The 20,163-nt window shown below is 40.3% G+C and overlaps 1 protein-coding gene across 1 annotated transcript; it reads left to right on the top strand.

Annotated features, from left to right (window-relative positions):
* The first annotated feature begins 1,105 nt into the window (after window positions 1–1,105).
* LOC149286064 (P2X purinoceptor 5-like) lies at window positions 1,106–17,039 on the top strand. The gene is made up of 12 exons (XM_089494406.1): window positions 1,106–1,242; window positions 8,970–9,120; window positions 9,203–9,274; window positions 9,390–9,465; window positions 10,346–10,445; window positions 11,186–11,266; window positions 11,414–11,552; window positions 13,668–13,804; window positions 14,325–14,418; window positions 15,112–15,177; window positions 16,434–16,516; window positions 16,934–17,039. The coding sequence occupies exons 1-12, from the start codon at window positions 1,106–1,108 to the stop codon at window positions 17,037–17,039; spliced, it is 1,242 nt and encodes a 413-aa protein (XP_089350532.1).
* The last annotated feature ends 3,124 nt before the right edge of the window (window positions 17,040–20,163 follow it).

Genomic DNA, 20,163 nt, shown 5'->3' with positions numbered 1-20,163 from the left:
GCTCTTCGCCCCACCCATTTTAAGACTTGGGACGAAGTGCTAAGGCACTGCCATTAGGCGGCACGGTGTGTGCCGACCGGCCCCCTTAACTTCATTAGGCCCCGGCGGCATAAGGAGGCTGTTTTGAAGGTTGGTCTGCCGTGGACCAGCCCACGGAGCGACCGGCCATACCGGGAAATTTCCCGTTATCCTGGTGGGCCAGTCCGGCCCTGCATAGGAGGTCCAAAGGCATATCATGGGGCACAGTGGCATATAGAGGGTTAAAAGGCATATCATGGGACACAGTGGCATTTAGAGGGTTAAAATGCATATCTTGGGGCACAGTGGCATATAGGGGGTATAAGGCATTTCTGGGGTAGAGTGGCAGGCCTGGGGGCAGATGTGCATAACTGGGGGCAGGTTGGAAAATAAAAGGAAATAAAAACAAAAAAAAATATTTTTCTCAATCATAGCTTTTATTAAAAAAAACAGTTTACATATTTTACAGGGATTAACATTTAGTAGTAAAACGTTTTTCCTATAGTGTCGTCTTATATTCAGCCTCCTTCTTTTTTCCTAAATTAATATTCAGATTTTGGGGGGTCGTCTTGCTATTATATGCATTAAAGTTCATATAATTGCTGGAGTGCCCCTTTAAGACTACATGGGGCCCTTGACAGTGAGTCTATTGGGGGGCTCCTCCAATCACAAAAACTGTATACTTAGACCAGTCCTATCCAGTTAGATGGCTTACAGACACATAAACATACACAATGTAGTGTTTGACTAGTCACAAACAGCTAAGAAAAAAATTACACAGAAAAGCTAAACACACATAACAATATATATTTTAAATGTTATTTATTTTATGTATACCATGTTATAATAGTCTCCGATGATGTCACTGGCTTGCCTGTGACTGACACCGCGTGCTGTGCTGTGCATATGCATACTACTAGCAGTTCTCTGCTGGAAGCAGGCTGTGCAGTGACTGAGCAGGAACTCACCACATGCCTTCTATATAGCCTCAGCAACTTGGTGTATCTAATGTTTCAGTGTGCCTGAGTCAGAGCTGCATTCTTTTAGCCTGTCTGTCTTCTTCACTGCTGCAATGTGAACAGAGAGAATGGGGCAGGTCGCTTGGAAAGGCATGTTCCTGTCACTTTTTGACTATAAGACTGAAAAATATGTTATTGCCAAGAACAAAAAGATTGGGATCCTATTTCGATGTTTGCAGCTGTCCATTCTGGCTTATCTAGTGGGGTAAGAACTCGTTTATATTATACAGCTTTCTCTCTCATATATACACATATTGCAGTGTGCTCTGTTGAAAACGCTGTGCTGAAAATCTAGAATGCAGTGTGAATGAAATCATCTTTGTGCTTGCCATCAGGTGTTCCATGCAATGCAGATCGATATGAAGACAGTATACATTAATTATCAGATAACATAGTCTATATTTGTGATCAGATTTCTGAATATAGAACAACGTTATCCTCTGCCTTCACAGACTCAGTATATCCAAAATTATGAATTGCAATGTCACAATTATTCACTTTGTCTGCAAACTATGTACAAATGAAACATTATTTTTAAACTACGTTTAGATAGATGACAGATTGATATTGGCATTTATTTTGTTTACAATATTTCAACTTTACAGTTGTGCGATATTAGTGCTCATTCAGTACATTGGCCTGATTACCCAAGAATGAAACAGGTCCAGTACATGTAGTGATATGTGAAATCCATTTACACTATATTGAATTTATGATGGGTTCATCAGAATGTAATCCCATTGTAAATTGGGGATTACCTGTGTAGAAAGCTAGTTAAAATGATGTTGCACCCCAGAGAATATCAATCTATACATTACAAACTTGTACATTATAGTATCCAAAATAAGCTTTTAAAATAATCATGTTCCCTTTATATTAATTAATTAGTTGTATTAATATTAAAATGATTGTTTGACAATATAGTTATTAATACTTGAATTGGTGTTATTTAAATGGGTATAAATGGGCAGGTATATACATAAAATCGACCCAGAAGTTCACAATTAAAATGGCATGTTTCAACAATAAAGGTTTAAATATTTTTCACACATCTAATTATGACAATTCAGATAATATTTTACAATATAAAAGTGGTGGAGAGATTTTAAAGGTCATCAGTGACCTTGCTGGTAGGTAGGGCTGATATAACCTGTTTATGTACTTAGATGACCAAATTGAAGAATCCATAAATCTCAAGGTTCAATATATTGGCTAATTTATGAAATGGTATCAATAATTTTAATTTTCATCTTCTGTTATTTTATGTCTAAGAACAATATAAAATATTCCAATTTGTAAGACATGATGTATTGTTGCGCAAGATTGTGTTTACTGATTGAATTGGATATTATATAGGTGAATAGAAAAAGATTTTACAGGATATATTTCATGTTACTCATACCTGGGAATTCGTCTAGTTTTGCCTGGAGACTCCTGGTGAAGCGCTGCTTCTCCGGGTCTTCGGGTCACTACAGGGAAACTCTGGGACGCTGGACCCACGTTGCGACACGCCCCAATCCCACCCATTTCCTCTCCAACAATTATGTGTGTCCCACTGACATCAGTAGGACTGCCTATGACATCAGTGGGACCTCCTACCCGCGTTCCTGCTAGGGGGCTCTGCGTAGCCAGAAAGTTCCCATGTAAGTAGTTATGTCCCACGGCAAGGTTACCAATGCTTTCCCAAGCTAGATCCTATGTTTCACCTGTTCTGCAAGTTGCATAAAGATATGTTCCTTAGATGTAGGTAAATAGCTTTGTACATATACCTCATTCTGTAGGTTAATATTAATGCTTAGTCATTGATCCCGGTGTCTCTATTTATAACATTAAGCCAAGGACAGATCAGGGTTATTATGGGACAACACAAGGATAAAATAATCGCTTGGATAAGTTTTCTGAACGAGACCAGTATCAATTGCAATTCTTCCGCAGCTACAATAACATAAGTTGTTTAACTTGAGCTTTATTCATGAAGGTGTTGAGTCTGCACATAAATAGCAAAATAACCTTCAGGAATAAAATTTTTGGGCCTTATACCTTTTTGGGCCATCATATAAAATTAAGAAACTGGAATTGTATACATAAATATTATATGATTGTGGCTATTAAGTACGTGGGTAAGACGTGTATGGTTTACAAGCCATATTTGAAATCTTAATTTCTTAAGAAATTGGTATATTTAGCTAGTTGGTGAAAGATCCAGATCCACATGATTGCCTTATTAATTACATATTCAGCTAACTTCAGTGCTGAACTGGGCATAACAAAGCAGCGTTAGCACATTGTAGGCTGATGATGGTCTAATGACATAATTACGCACAACAGCTGGATATGAGAGGCTGCAATGTAAGCTCACGTAGCTTGTGGCTGGTCAGATCTACCCACTGACCGCATGCTGCAGCACGCATGATCTGGTGCTGGAGCAGCGAGTATGCCTCCAGTGGCCCACTGGCATACCTGGGAACTCTCTGGGTTCGGACTGGGGAACTCTGGGAGATGCCCCCTGATGTCAGTGGGCTGTCCTGGCTGTGTTCTGCAAGGGTAGGCTCCTGGTAGCTGGACCCCATAAATTCCCAGGTATGCCCATTGGCTATTTCCCAGATGGCCAGTCTAGGCCTGGCTAAGTTGTTTATCTTAGCTTGTCTTTTTTTCATAACATCATTATCTATTAATATCATTTGACACAGAAATTATAGCCATGCTGCAAAATATTATCTGTGATCTGTAATGAACTTCCATTGACATTAACAGGAAGACTTTACACATGTGCACTGGGGTCTAAAGAGACCCCTGCAAGCAGCATTCACCGGAGCCAGTGCTAGAGCTGGCTGGAGGTGAATGCATCACATGCAGAGAGACATCTGCTACAGGGAATTTATTTGGGGGCTGAGGAAGGGGTCAAATGCATTTGGCAAGAACCTCAAGACTACTGAGCCAGGTGATTATTCAGCCTGTCAGGAAGGTGTGGGAAGGAAGTGTCAATGTATTCTGCAGCAGTTCCCTATAAGCCTTTGATAAGATTATGCCTAAGACATTTGACTTTATACAATTATTTTTTAAGTTAGACCATTGTCCATATATTTTAAACTAATTTAGTAGGACTAAGAGGGAAACTTGCAGGTTGGAAATGGCAAACAACATATCATCTGCATAATTGTCCCAGACCCACTCTCTCCAAAGTGGGACAAAGAAAGGACCAGTCATCCTGATCAAATGCCTTTTGGGCATTTGAACTGCCTGTTTTTGGGGATGTCATTAGTTATTCTGTGGGTTTTTAAAGCCCTAGCTAGGTCCCTGCCCAACTGGGCTGGAATATCCAAGCTGTAGAGGAGGGCATCGTTTAGCCTCAATGTCTATTGTCTAGGGCAAGCAGTTGGGAATAAGAGGTCAATATAGATTGGGCAGTGACCAGGCCATGTCATTGGCTAAGGTGATAAGCTAAATATCCATGACAGGTGTGTATGTGGTTTTAAATAAAAAGTATAGACATGATGTTGGGGGTTCTGTTCTCCCCAGTCATCTATAAGTTGTCAGACAAGTTTTTTTATCCTTGGTGGGGGACCAAGGATACTCCCCTAATCGATGTTCAAAAGGTAGGTTAAAATCGCCTCCCTCCAAGAACCCATCCAGTGACCATAAGGTTTTACTCAGAAAGACATCCTGCTTGACATTGGGTACATAAACGTTTACCAAAGTGACTGTAACTTTAGCAGTGTCCTTTCACAAAAGGAGGTTGTCTATGCACATCCCGCAAACGTTCACCGGCTGTGGGATGCGCTCAGACAACCTCTGCTGTTGCTGGCTCTTCCGCAGGGCTTCTATGGTGGAGCACCGGAAGGTCATGTGATGCCGGCGCTCCGTCATAGAAGCCCCCAAAGGAAGTGCCGGCAGCAGAGGCTGCCAGAGAGGAGCGCTGCAGGGGGATCTGGATCTTAGTCTTGTAATCAGACCTCTTGTCACGAACCGGGGGAGCAGGTCTATTAGGAGCCCAGGTGCAGGGGATACGAGGGGCTCTGTCTGTACCCCACGATGCATGATGGCCTGGGGTTGTTACAGAGATGGCCTGGGGTTGTTACAGACAGGCGCAGGAATAAACCACAGACAGAAGATCAGGATTAAGAGTTGTATTGTATATGGTGGTACAACAATATATACAAAGAAAGTCACTAGACAAGAAGCCCTCTGGTTGGGGCACACACACGGCAGGAAGCCCACTTGCAGGGCACTCGACTTGGGAGTCCAGTTAGTGGGGCGCTGGCCGCAACTCAGGAACACGGCAGGTAACAAAGCAGGAACCAAACAGGTAGTCCTCAAACTTCAATGTCAAGGCCCTGACTGCAGGGCTAGGCAGGCTTATAAAGGCTGTGATAATTAGGTAGCAAGGTGCACCTGGACATGATAATCAGCCAGAGTGGTTCTGAGTGGCAAGGGCGGCCACTAGTGGTTGAACACGGCAGGTAACAAATCAGGAACCAAAGCAGGAACAAATCAATCAGGAACCAAAGCAGGAACAGATCAATCAGGAACCAAAGCAGGAACAGATCAATCAGGAACCAAAGCAGGAACAGATCAATCAGGAACCAAAGCAGGAACAGATCAGGAACCAAACAGGTAGTCCTCAAACTTCAATATCAATGCCCTGACTGCAGGGCTGGGCAGGCTTATAAAGGCTGTGATAATTAGGTAGCAAGGTGCACCTGAACATGATAATCAGCCAGAGTGGTTCTGAGTGGCAAGGGCGGCCACTAGTGGTTGAAAACGGGAATGAGCCAGCGAAGGGTGAAAACGTGACACCTCTATTTGATACAGCAATCACATTCCTATCATGCCAAGTCAGCCAGTACATGCTGGAATCTGGGTATGCCTGGGCATAATAGGAGTGTGATTGCTGTTAATCATATATATTAATATTAATGTTGTTGATTTTTGTGTCTAATTTTGGTGTGTTACTTACTTTTAATAAAAGTGTGGCTATTTAGTGTGGGTGGGTCATTTTCGGTTTCAGCCAAATGAATCCTGAAAGTTCAGTTTCAGTCGCGAATTTCGGCTTAGCCAGCATCATGGAAGTAGTATGTCTGGCTGGACCTCATGGGAATTCAATTCAACGTGTTGGTTGTTTTTAATATGCATGATTTTGCTAACAAAAATGAAGCGTGTTTTAAATGACGATGTAAGCGCGACATTGTAAAATGCAATTGGTTGATTTTGAGAGTTCTGTGAGAGAATTTACCTATTTATTAATTCACTATTCACATGTGTTCACTTCTCATGCACTTCATGTGTTAAATTGTTTCCTCTGTTCCCAGTTAGCTATCAGTCTGAGGAATATTACACTTGTTCCTCCTGTCGTTACCTTGTAAGTTAAGTCTAAGGGTTTTATATTGTAGAAGACCATTTACTAATTAAATCAGCTGTTTAATTAGTATGGGAGGAGTAATGACTAATGATTATACATTTACTATATGAAGTATGGCTTACAATGTGGTGATTAGCTTATGATTAAATACATGTAAATGCAAAACACGCCAAGCTGTATTTTTGTTCTGCTGTGGTGTGTTTTGCCCCATGTGAACATTATTAAACACTTACAAGCATTGGGTTGACCTTCAGGACTGTATTTTTGTTTCGTTTTGTTGTTCTAGCCGATTGGTGCAGGCATGGTCATCATGCTAGAAACTGATGGACCCAGTGTCATAGAAGCTGACTATTATGCATGTTAGAATAGATCCCGCCAGCTTCTATTTTTCTGTAGTTTCATAAATTTAATGAAACTCGCTTTTGATATATTCTGGATTTCAATTGCATAACGCCATAGTTAGGTATACCGCATTGAAAAGTTATTCTGCTGCAGACTGCAGAGCCAAATATATAATCGTGTCCCTTCCAAGATAATATTTAATAATGACTTGTGTTGGACTGCATCCAAATTATGTAACACACCAGATAGAACTTCTAGCTATGATAAAAAAGTCAATACAGTAAAATAGGTATATTGTGTTGTTGGGATTTTAAGAAATTCTAATTGTGATACAGTGTAGATGTGTAGGTGTATATAACATTGTATGTGATGTTAAAGGTGTCTTTTCTTGTAAATGAAGAAGAAAAATAAAATACATTTAGGAGAAGCTGCAGCTTCACAACTCTAGCGCACTCTTAGAAAAGATGGTGAGTTGTCAGTTTAAGAAAGGTAAATTAGAGTGTTGTCGGCATAGAGGTGGTGCTAGAATCCAAAAGATGATATACGTCGACCAAGAGAGGGTATATAGATAAATTAAAAAAAGAGTATAGGCTTGCGAACTGAGGCACACGGAGAGTGGTGGGTGAGAGGAACATGTGCTAGAGAAGGAGATGCAAAAGGTATAGTCAGGGAGATAGGATTTGAGAGGTAGGCTAGAGAGTGCCGTGTCTAAGCCTTCAGGGGCCATGTAGGTTCAATGCTGTCTATGCTGTATTCTTTTGCAGCTAGTGTTACAAAAACAACAAATGTTGTAACTTCATAAGAGTAAGGCTCTATCTACATATTGATGTGTTTTCATCAATAGTGATGCAATCTGATGTTCTTTTTAATGCCAAAAGTGTTACAAAAGGTTAATGTAGGTTAATGTGGACAAAAAAGGTGCAATAGACTCAATGACAAACTTATGTCTATAGTGAATAGCATGAGCTATACTTTAAGTAGGCTTTAGAGACAAGAGAATGTTATGCATCCAATCTTTAAATCTTAAATATAAAGGGTAAATGTTAATTTGGACATGGCATATTATGTAATGTGTAATTAAGCCATTTGTAATGGTTGAACACCAGGTGAAGCAAATTCACAGAACAGCAGTGGTTTTCATGCATCAGTACAAGTTCCCAGCAATCAAAGATCATTATTAATTATAGCCAATTGTTATTAAGAAGCATCCAAGTAAATATATCACTGATCTTCCTGATCCATTCAGATAATTCTGATGTAAACAATATTTTTAGCAGTATCTATATGTGGCTTGGCGATATACAGTAGCTCTATTGCCCCTTTGTGCCAAAATGTAAAATAAGCTTTCAGGACCACTGAGATCTCAGATATTCCCATGTGATGATAAAACTTATGAGTTCCCGATAAGATTATGTAACATATGTAAAAGCGTTGTGACGGACTCGTCCCTTCAGGCACACCGCTGTGGATATTATACAGCCCAACCACCCGTTCCCCTGGAACCCAGTTTCTATGTTTACCCCCACACCGCCAGGCCCAGTACCAGGACATACAGGTTTTACTTTTGGAACTGCTGGGCGGCTAGAATAGCCTCCTGCCTCACTATGTGTACCAGACAGGATTATCTCCACAGGGTGCCCAGCCAGGGCTCCTGCCTGACTATCGGTGGAAGATATCAGAGGCTAATCCCGTTATCTTCCCTATTGTTCCTGGGAGACCTGAATCCCCCAGCTAAAGGGGGCGGTTATGTTACTCAGACGTCTCATTCTGTGTGTTGATGTGATTATATGGATATATATACCTGTGCCTGTGTACAATAAAGCGTTCTGAATGTTATACCCTACACTGAGTCTCGGCTAGTGACTGGGAACCGGGGAAAGTGTGTGTTGTCCCGGGCTAAGGGAGCACAAGACAGCGGAGGTAGTCGGTCGGACTAACCAGCTCCGTGACAAGCGTCATCTTCAACTAAAGACTCCATGATTTGATTAATAAAATATACCGGTATGTTTCTTCCAAATTGATTGCAGTCAGTGGTTTGCAAGATAGGCAGTGGTATCATTTCATATATCACCACATATGAATGATAATATATTTATCCATAGATACCCTCTCATGTTTATCACACAGCATGGTAATGAATAGCTTGTTGAGAGAAATAAATATGATTGCAATTTGTGACAAAAAGTGATTAGAGTGTTCATAGTAACCTCCGATGCTCCCTTTCACCATAGGTGGGTATTTCTCGTTAAGAAAGGTTACCAGGACACAGACACTTCCATCCAAAGTTCTGTTATTACCAAAGTGAAGGGAGTAGCTTTTACCAATACCTCGGAACTTGGAGAAAGACTGTGGGATGTAGTGGATTACGTAATACCTCCTCAAGTGAGTAGGACTCTTTAGGTTGATACAACTTAATAATCAGCCAATGAATTTATAGGTTAACCAAATTGTTTTCTTCTTTTAGGGAGAAAACATTTTTTTTGTTGTAACAAACTTGATAGTTACACCTAACCAGAAGCAGGGAACATGCGCAGAGGTAAGAACAACATACTCCCAAGGGCATGATTAATCCATTAAAGCTTGCCACAGTAACTAAATTAATATTGATATCTCTTTTTTGTGGGGCTATCTGATATTTCATTTTTTTCTAGAGTTTTGGGATCCCCGATGCAGTGTGTGCAAAAAACAGCGACTGTCCACAGGGTGAACCTGTTAGAGCTGGCAATGGTATTAAATCCAATTAATAAACTCTCAATATGTGCTGGAAACGTCAAATATGCATGGCATAAGTCATATTACTTACAGGAAAGCAATAGAACCAGAGGAGGAATTGCATTAATTAAATTATATCAAATATATAAGATTAACAATAAGATTAACAATGGTCCCGTGTTAAAGGTTGCCTGGTTTTTACCTTAACTAGTAAATAATGTCATGTAAATAACATCATTTTTGAGACAAGAATGTATATCCACCAGTGGCGTACCTAAAGGGGGTGGGGGTGACGATCCAGGGCTTCAGGGACAGAGGTGAGACAGGCAGGCTGCTTCAGGGGCAGAGGTGACACAGGCAGGCTATTTTAGGGGCAGCTGTGGCACGGGCAGGCTATTTTAGGGGCAGCTGTGGCACGGGCAGGCTATTTTAGGGGCAGCTGTGGCACGGGCAGGCTATTTTAGGGGCAGCTGTGGCACGGGCAGGCTATTTTAGGGGCAGCTGTGGCACGGACAGGCTATTTTAAGGGCAGCTGTGGCACGGGCAGGCTGTTGTTTGGGCAGCGGTGGCACGGGGAGTGATAGAGGTTATGCTGCGCTACCATCAACATCTGGTTCAGTGTATAGTGATGGGGGTTATGCTGTACCATATCTGTTTAGTAAATGTTATTTATGTAAACGTATTATTTATAAGTTAATAATTTATTATCTAGTTTTTTCCAGTTGACATACAGTTTACAAGTTTGTGAAATAAATATTATTGCCAATATTCATTTTTTGGGGAGGAGAGGGTGCCACAAACAGGATCTGACCTGGGTGCCAAATACTCTAGGTACGCCCCTGATATCCACAATGTGCTTTACCTAAAGGGATTTCTTCATTATAATGTTTAACAGGGGTTAAGACTGGGCGCTGCTTGAGGACAGGAGCTGTGAACACAACAGGGATATGTGAAATATTTGCTTGGTGCCCATTGGAGAAGAAAAAGAAACCAAAGTAAGGTGAAAATGGCGTTAAATGACATTATTCTGCAGTTTAAGGAACTCACTTAACTAATCTATTAAGCATTAACTCTGGGATTGACAAATTTGTGTAGAAGTTAGGAGCCAGATGTATAAACCTGGCCTACTTGATAAATTTTAGGACCCAGACATCAATAGAAATCAATATAAATTGGCAATTGGTTTGGACTTTGTCAAGTTCTCCTTTAGCTAACATGCTGCTGACATGACTTGCCAATCCCATTATTAGCACTTAAATCAAATAATTCCATGCCCCAATGGATAAACAAAGATTATGTTTGTTTAAATTGGTTAGAAAACACAAGGAAGAGTAACCAACTTGTAGAGTTGGGGAATTCCAGGTCTATTATTGCACTTGCATAAGGTGGTTAACATCATCGAACTGGGATTTGTGTCTACTGTATTTAAATATGACCTTGCCATTTGGTTTTTGAAACCAAAAATTGTACACTGAGAAGAATAGGTTTATATGAACCTGGCCTGTAATCACACTAGATTTACTGACACGGAATATATATTTAATAAGTAATCTCAAATAAAAAAAATATTTTGTCCTATTTATCTCCTGCCTAACGTCTACACAATTATTCCAAATTTGATAACAAAGCCATGTAAAATAACATAATTGGATTTGTCGTAGTTCTTGATGAAGAAACAAAATCTTAATTATTGATGTTATTGAAATTGCGTTTTATTCACTGTTTATTTATTCAGGAAGCCATTACTGGAAAAGGCAGAGAATTTCACGGTCTACATAAAAAACTCCATACGTTTCCCAAAGTTTAATTTTTCCAAGTAAGTGCCGGTCTAATTACTTTTTTTGTGTGACATAAGCCTGATGAAGACAGGTCACAAATCTGATGTTAGAGGGTTGATTGCAAACATATATGGATAAAGAAATAAACTATTATGTCATAACTCAAACACAATTTCTCTTCATAGGACAAACATATTGGACACGAATGATGTCTCCTTTCTCAAATCCTGTCGCTACAGTAAAGACAACCATTACTGCCCCATTTTTCACTTGGGGAAGATTGTATCGTGGGCTGGAAATGACTTTCACAACATGGCATTAGAGGTAAATATCAGGTATTTTAAGCTTACCCTTCAAAGTCACCATGTCCAAAGAGTCTTTAAATTAGATGCACTACATTGCATTTTAATTTAAAGTTTAATTTTATTACAAGAAAATTCCTACATCCATTCAATCATGATAGAAAGTATAAAAGTTTATTAAAACGTGTATTGTTACCTTTAGGAAAGGAAGACATTCTAGCTTCTGGGTCAGCTTATTACTAGGTAGGAATGGTGGGTTTTTATTTAGTTTATTTATTTATTAATTGTGTGTCGGCATGTTGCTGGGTAGGAATGGTGGACTGTACAAAATACAACAGAAAAGTGAAAATTAGATTATGTACAAAAGTATTCCAATAGAGGCTCTCCTATATAACAAATCAATAATGGGACTGAAATAAATAAACATTATATCTATGACCGGCATTTTGAGTGCAAAATAAACTATGGGTTTAGCCAAGGCTAAGTTTGGTCTGTGAGAAGATTTCTCATATAAGGTAATATTTTAATGTACAACCCTAGTTCTTTTGGCTCTTCAGTGCATAAAGAGTGACTGGTAAATCTTTTCAGGACATGCATTCAGTGCCGGTTCTGCTTTAAACACCAAAGATCTTTAGAAATATGTAAGGTTAGCGGGCTCCATACGTAATCAGTAGCAGATTAATCATTGACATGCATGCATTTATCACATCAGCACTGAACTGCCACCGCAAATGCACTTAGACGTCTTTGGTGATTATTCCAAAGTTGAAGGCCCTAAAATGTGTAGCAGACAATGGTTCTCTGGCAGCCCTGGAAAAGGCAGAGCCATTCTACAAATCATGGGAGTCATGAATCACATGCAGCAGCAGCTTGATATTTACTTACCCACTGAATTTAGGTAAAACGTACTTAATTTAGGGATATCCAATTCTATATAGCTGTAAGTCTCCACCTTGTGGTGTTTTGTCAGAAGTGCAGATATATTGTAAAATTGTAGTTAATAAAGTTGATATTATTACAAAAAGTGTACAAAATATCTTCATTTCATCATCATCTTTTATTTTGGGGGTGTCAAAAACTTAACCCTATTATGATACATCATGCAACAATAAAACATTAAACACATTTAAGGAAAAGCTAACTGGGCGTTGCAATGGGTCCTAAATTATCTGGACAGCATAGGGACTGTGGTAGAGAATTCCAAACTAAGAAATGCTATCTGTGATGAAGGTAGAATGAATTATCCTTGGCTTACAGTTGTTAGAGTCAGTAATCTTCTGCTCTACTCATAGTATCCATCTGTGCCCAGGGAGGTAGAGTCGGAGGGCTTTTGGTCACAGAGTGTGCTCTGATTGGCTGTTCAGACTCCTTCCCTTTCTTCACTGCCCTCCCTTAACTTCCCCTCCATATTATATGGGTTCATTTACCCGGTCACATGCTGAACAGGATCTTGTAACATGCCAGAGATAGGACTACAGCCACAGACAACAAGGAAGTGTCTTGACTTAACTTTAGGCAAGTTTAGAGGAGTTTAAGTGCCTAGGTTTTTCTACCCCAGTGTTGTGCGGCATATGCTTTACTTTTGTTTTTGCCAGTTGCCCTGATATGAATGGGATAGTGCTGACCAGGAGTTATGCGCCACTTGCCAACAGCCCTGTCCAGCAGATTATAACTTGATTGATTGCACAAGCTCAGTGCACATTTTACAGTAAAACATGGTTAGCACACGTGTCCTGGCCAGGCCTTAGATTAGATGGGATGTAATATGATGTCAAAGCTTAATATGAGCAGGATGTGACATCATGAAGGAAAGTATGTAATGCAATAAACATTTTGTTTTTCAATTTACAGAAATTATGTTTGATTTATGTAGAAAACTAGTTGGGTGCAAGGAAAAAGAGGGCAGTTTTTAAATAAGTGCCCTATGGGCTTAGTCTTAGTGTCTGCGATATTTGCTGATGAACTTTACAGACATGTTAACAAATATTTGGAAGCTCCCAAAGACAATCAGTTAAACTCTTAATGTGAACTAACTTAATACATGTGCATGCAACGTCAGCATGTTTTGTTTAGTTTGTATGGGTCAAATGTGTTTATAGAGTCATGTTTAGTACTTAACATGTCTGTCATTTATCAGGGTGGAGTAATTGGAATACAAATTGAATGGGACTGTGACCTGGACAAGGATGCATCAGAATGCCATCCTCACTACGATTTTACTCGGCTGGATAGCAAGTTGAGTGGTAAATCTGTGTCTTCTGGATACAATTTCAGGTATTGGCAAACTCCTTACAACCCAGCATGCGTAAGTGGCACAACCATAAATAGATTACGCAGGTTCTTTGGGCCGCCATTAGTATATATAGAGTCTTCTCCAGGGGGTCCCTTTGTAGTTGCGTATTTGCATGTCAAATGGATAAGCACAAGTGCACAGTCCAAGATCACTTACAGTTATTGTATGGGAGGGCTCCAGACATTTTTTAGGGGCCCACAGTCAACTCTGGGTCCACCAGCCACTGCTTTATTATTAACTCACTTGGGGGTAGAATCTTACTTGTCAAAAAATAAAGGATGGGTTGTGACGAAGGGAAGAGAAAAGGCTGGCAAGATAATGGGGGGAGTATTGGGAATGAAGCTAGGAGGACACCCCCCACCCAATTGCTTCTTTCACCTACTGTATGCATTAAAGTAACACTAATGTATTCAAATATTTTACCACTTTTTTGCTTTTCATTTTTTTTATTATAGTGGTTAAATTGTGTGCCAGAAAAAGATATTTCTGTTTTGATTCCAGATTTGCAAAATATTACCGTGATGCAAGCGGGACAGATTATAGGACAATGATAAAAGCTTACGGCATTCGCTTTGACATCATGGTTAATGGGAAGGTAACCCAGCACATCTGGGAACTTTCTAGATCTGTCATGGAGGCCCCAATTGATAACTTTTATTTTTAAGGGCAGTGTTTGACTAGAATTTGCTGAGTGGCCTAACCTACTTCTTACTACTACCCCCTATATCCCTACCTCCTCATAAAAAAAGATCTAAACTAGTCACAAGGCCCTTCTTCAATCTTAGTTCTGTAGCATTTCAGGTCCCCCCATGAAGAGAGCAGCAGAGAGCTCCAAGAGAGGTCTCATTAAATGTGATCTTATCCTGTTTTATTTAGCTACTAGTCAATATATTCTGATCAACGCTGGAGTCATTTGTATTCATTTAATTATCAATAGCCTAACATAGGAAAGTAACAGTGTAACAGTGTAACCCCTGTGATGTTTGTTTGATACATAGAGGAAAACTGATGGTTTTATGGTTTATAGCATAGGCTTGCATGGATAAAAGCCTGTTTGGACCTATCATCCAAACATAGACAGTAATATTACCAGCTCAAACATATGCATACTGTATTTCTTATAGTTCTCACCTACAGATTTCTTGCTCTAATATAAGCTCTACTACTACTGCTACTCCACTTACTATATCATGATGTGCCTAGATTACCAAATATCTTCCATATAATAGAGACATGTTCATTTTCAAAGAGAGTTCTGTTACTTATGCACACTATGTTTTTTCTACAGGCTGGGAAATTTAACATCATTCCTACTATAATCAACATTGGTTCTGGGCTGGCACTGATGGGTGTGGTATGTAAAATTTAGACATCACAGCATGAGTTGGTGCGCCTAATATAGGATGTTCTGCACATAGAGCAAGTGGTTTGTAAATCTAACTATTCTTTCAATATACTGTAGATCTTTCAGCAATATTAATGTGGTGTACTTGAGGTTCCAGGAGGATTTGCAACTGCAAGACTGGAGAATGTGTGTAGGACTTAATGGTGCATATTAACATTGTTGTGGCAGTCTGTTGCCAAAATGATCATCAGGTGATGATGTGGTCCGGCTTCTAAATTCTGATTCAATTTATTTTCAATTGTAAAGGCAGTATACAGCCTGTATTTGTGGGAGGAGTCTTAGGGAGTATTTATACCCCCTTTCAGCATCAACCCCTCCAAGGATGTTACGTTTGCATTCTTGAGGGTGTTACATTTGTGGGCTGGTTACTACTGAGCGTGGTGCAGGGTGTTTAGTCTCTCCCTCCCAGGGGCTCCTTGTTACCCCGGCGTCCTGCCGCTGCACAGAGAGGGAGGGGGAGCTCATTTCAAGGAGCTGCTTCACTGAGCTACTTGTTTGCTTCACGAGCTTTGGGGGGAAGGGTGTGATTTAATTTGGTGATAGTTACTCTTTTGCGCTGCGTGTGGGTGGGTAAGGAAGGTTTTTGTTTGGTCAAACTACTTGTTTGTTCCTTCTGCGGGGGAAAGGGGGATTTTGTTGGATCCGAGCTAGTTTGCTTCGCGTAAAGGGAAGGGCGTTTGCGTCAAGTGCGAGGGTTTCGTTTGATCAAATGACTTCTTTGCTTCACGGGTAAGGGGATAGATGGGGCTTCGTTTGGTCGATCTACTCGTTTGCTTCAGGTGCGGGGGGTTCATTTGCTTCTCAAGGGAGGGGGTTTAAATATCATCAGAGCTGCTTACCCGCTCAACTCCTTTAAGTGCTGGGAGGGGGGGGTAGTTTAAGGACCCTTGGGCAGTTTATTTCTCTACTGATATACTTTGCCATCTATTAACCACCTTTAGCTCCTGCTTTATTCTACAGTTGTTCACAGCCTTACCTATAAACCCTATTCTGCTCCTACACTCAGCGTTGGTTCTTTCTTTGGGTCCTTTCCTACCTACCTAAGGGGGTGTTTTCGGGGTCTAGGCACCTATTCAGACCCATCAGGCGTCTTGTGCATGTTTAAACCCATTCAGACCCACTGGGTGTTTCACATGTTTTACCTCTATCAAAAAAAAATAATATATATATATATATATATATTCACCAGTTCACTTACTTTGCAGGGGGCATTCTTCTGTGACCTTGTGCTATTGTATTTGATGAAAAAGAGCAACTTTTACAGGGACAAAAAATTTGAAGAAGCAAAGTAAGTAGAAATTGCCCAGTTGCTATACCGTCTCATTTGTTTCATATATAGGGAATACTATTCATAATATGGTTTGCACAATTGTTTTTAGCATTTGTATAAAAAAACTGTATTGCTTACCATACAGGCGATGACCTCCCACCGCCTGTTTTCGTCAAGCAGTCAGACCTTCACTTCTGGCAGTTATGTTTGAACTTATTTTTAATAATTTCATAGGTGTCAACATTGCAATGGTTTAATGTTAAAGCGCGGCTTTCATTGTGTTAGAATCGACGCCCCATTCATATGAATATTTCTGACAAAAATGTAACAAGTTAAACTAACCACTTCAAAGATGGACAAAAGGGTGTTTGCCACAGCCAGTCTACATACATTACTTATTATAAGGTGTATAACATTTGATGTTTATTCCTGCAGATCTTCTGTTAAAAAATCATTGCAAGTCAAAGCCAATGGACAAAAGAAATCGAAAAGCCTTGATGTGGTCAACCAATTAGAGCATTTACAGACAGTGGAGACCTAACCAAAGTTATTTTAGAGACATATGGTCAGAAACAAAAAATATTTATCTGACTTGGAAAGTGTGACATCAGTTCAAAAGCAGAGAACGCAAACTGTCCTGCCATATAAAACTTTTCCCAATACTTGAGCCATAGCCTGCTAGACAGAGGGAAACTAGCAAAATTAGCAAATTAAGTATAATGTCACCTGTTACATTATACTTTAATAATCCAGCAGATCGTATATACCTTTCGGGAATCAACTAGAAAGCAAGAACGCATCAAGCTGGAAGAGTATCTGTGCAGTCGTAACCCACAGCAGTAGTTGCTCGAAGCGGGTAAGCCATCCTGAGCAGAATGCAGCTCGCAAAACTGGTTCATAAAGAGAGCTGACCTGCCTTTCATAGATGTAGGACTTCACCATCGATGCAGGGAGGTCTTAAATCTACATCTTACCCCTCAGCTTTAGTTGTCACCTGGGACCGGTCTTCCTTCTTAGTGACTAAGCAGTCAGGATGCCTTTTTTTAATGGTGCGCTCGCACAAAACATTTATTGCATTCTCAAGTGTGTGAAGCAAAAAAAAAGCTAGAAGATCAGTTATTTTATTCCCTAAATGTTAAATCACATTAAAACAGTTTTATGAAGCTTTTTTGTCTTTATGGCAATAACTATGAGGCTTTGTGTTATGTAACAGTTAAGAATTAACTCTTATTGTGCCGGCTTTGTATGCTGAATGTGGAGGTATTCTGAGTGGAGCATATAGCAACCATAGGCACAGGCTTCTCTCTCTCTCTCTCTCTCTCTTGTGGAAGTCTCGCTGCAACTGTAAACATGAGAGTTCTCAATGAATATCTCAACTGTACACTTAAACATAAGCATGCTGGCAGCAGATATATTGCGAGAACAAACAGGGATCTGAAGGTTCCTTCCAATAAACATGCACACATATACCGTATATACCGTATTGGCTCGGATATAGGCCGCACCCTAAAAGTTTGGTGCTTTTTTTAAAGAAAAAGTTTTTTTAATAGACATGCTGCCACTCTGTCCCCCCCCCGAGATATGCTGCCACTCTGCCCCCCCAAGATATGCTGCCACTGTCCTCCCCACCCAAGATATGCTGGCACAGCCCCTACCCCCCGAGATATACTGCCACTGTCCCCCCCCCGAGATATGCTGCCACTCTGCCCCCCCCCGACTTACCAGAGCAGACTCCCAGGTGTTTTGCGGGGACGGCGGGGGACATCTATGCAATACGCGTATACACGTATTGCGTAGATTTCCCCCGCCGGCCCCGCAAGACACCCGGGAGTCTGGTCTGGTAAGTCTTGGGGGCAGAGGTAAAACGCATCGTGCGCACGTTCACCGGCTGCGGCGATGCGCGTAAACAACCTCCGCTGGCTGCACGTCTGCACGATGTGCTTTAACAATCTCCCTTGCCGGGACTCCCCCCGTGGGAATTCCCGGCAAGGGAGATTGTTAAAGCACATCGTGCAGACGTGCCGGCAGCGGAGGCTGTTTACGCGCATCGCTGCTGCCGGTGAACGTCTGCACGATGTGCTTAGACAACCTCCAGTGCCGGCACTCCCCTATGGAAAGTGCCGGCAGGGGAGGCTGTCTCAGCATATCAGAGAGTAGGATGCAGGTCCCCTGCACCGCTGCGGGGGATCTGTATCCTAACCCTGCTGCCTGCCCGCCGCCCGGAACTGCATGTCCCGGGCGTCGGGCGCTAGACCCCGAATATAGGCCACATCCCCACTTTAAAGACTTAAAGTGGGGGAAAAAAGTGTGGCCTATATTCGAGCCAATACAGTAATTATTATGTATCTGCTTGCTCACCACTTTGACTGCGATGGTACTAAACTGTTTAGCATGGTTTGTGTGCCATTGCAAATAGCAGGTGAGAAAACCTTTTGGATCATGCAAATACAAGCCCCCATCGTATAGCAACAGTTGTTGATTCATTTATGTCATAAATACATATCCTGTTGATGCATAAAATGAAGCTCAGAAGAACCATCTGGTATGCGGAGCAGGATCATGTCATTGTAGCCTACAAATGCCTGTTCACACGTGGCCTTCGGACCTTACATACGCAAGAGCTTTGAGCGAGTTATGGGTTGTAATCCTTATGCAAATCACTTCTACAGCTACATAGATTTAAAAAATTAACGTCGGTAATATGAATAATTTATTAAAAGGATCATAAAACTCTTATTCCTAGCACTTTAAAAAGAACTTGGATTCACCACAAACGCACATTTTGGCAGTGCTCTTTAAGGACAAGGACTATAAAATGTTCTAAGGAACCACCAAACACTTAATCAACTAAGTTTTGCAATATGGAAACCTCTGGGAACTGTTGCTTTAATTTCTTATATAAAGTACATTTGTTTTTTTCTTTGAACACTTTTTGGTGGGTGAGATTTTCTAAAAACTGTTGTGGAGCAATGATCTAAAATGTAACCTACTGGAAATCATCCAAAATTATGAATGGAAAGCTGAACAAGCTCCTTGCAACAACTTCAGAAGCCTATGGCAATACATTTTAGATCTGAACTATATATTTTGGCCATGTATTTGTAATTCAAACAGCTATATGGCAAACATCCGGGATTACTCAGAAATTACACAAGTGCAACAACACTAGATTTAATGCGTTTCCAGTGAGATTATACATGTTAGATTATCAAGTGCTTCTTAGATGAAGGTTACTGGAGCTCATTAGGATGCAACCATGTCAAACATGCATTTCCTGAAAATTAGGATATTTAATAACTATTTCATTATGATGAAAGATATGAAATTTACCTATGTAAATATTCAAATGTTTCATGGGCGACTATACTTAAACATATTTTGTTGTTTCCTATTTTATACATGCATCAGTCTTTTACTAACGTATTTATACATTATTTTTAATGAAAGAATATTAATCGAAAAGACCATTCATTATACTTAAATCTTTCTCTGTAAATATTGTTTAATATTGTTATCTGTACTATATGTTTTGGAATGTTATGCAGATGATAGATAAATAAGTTTTTTATTTACTGGAACATCCCTATTACATACAATGTATGTCCAAAAGCATTGTTAACACATAACACCATCAAATTTGTAGCTTCCAGGTCCCATGTGATCAT

Source organism: Sceloporus occidentalis, unplaced genomic scaffold, assembly GCF_023333645.1.
Source record: "Sceloporus occidentalis isolate IW3139 unplaced genomic scaffold, rSceOcc1.0.p SCAF_72, whole genome shotgun sequence".
Taxonomy (NCBI): Eukaryota; Metazoa; Chordata; class Lepidosauria; order Squamata; family Phrynosomatidae; genus Sceloporus; species Sceloporus occidentalis.
Note: the sequence above shows the minus strand (reverse complement) of the source record. Positions and strands in the feature narration are given on the sequence as shown.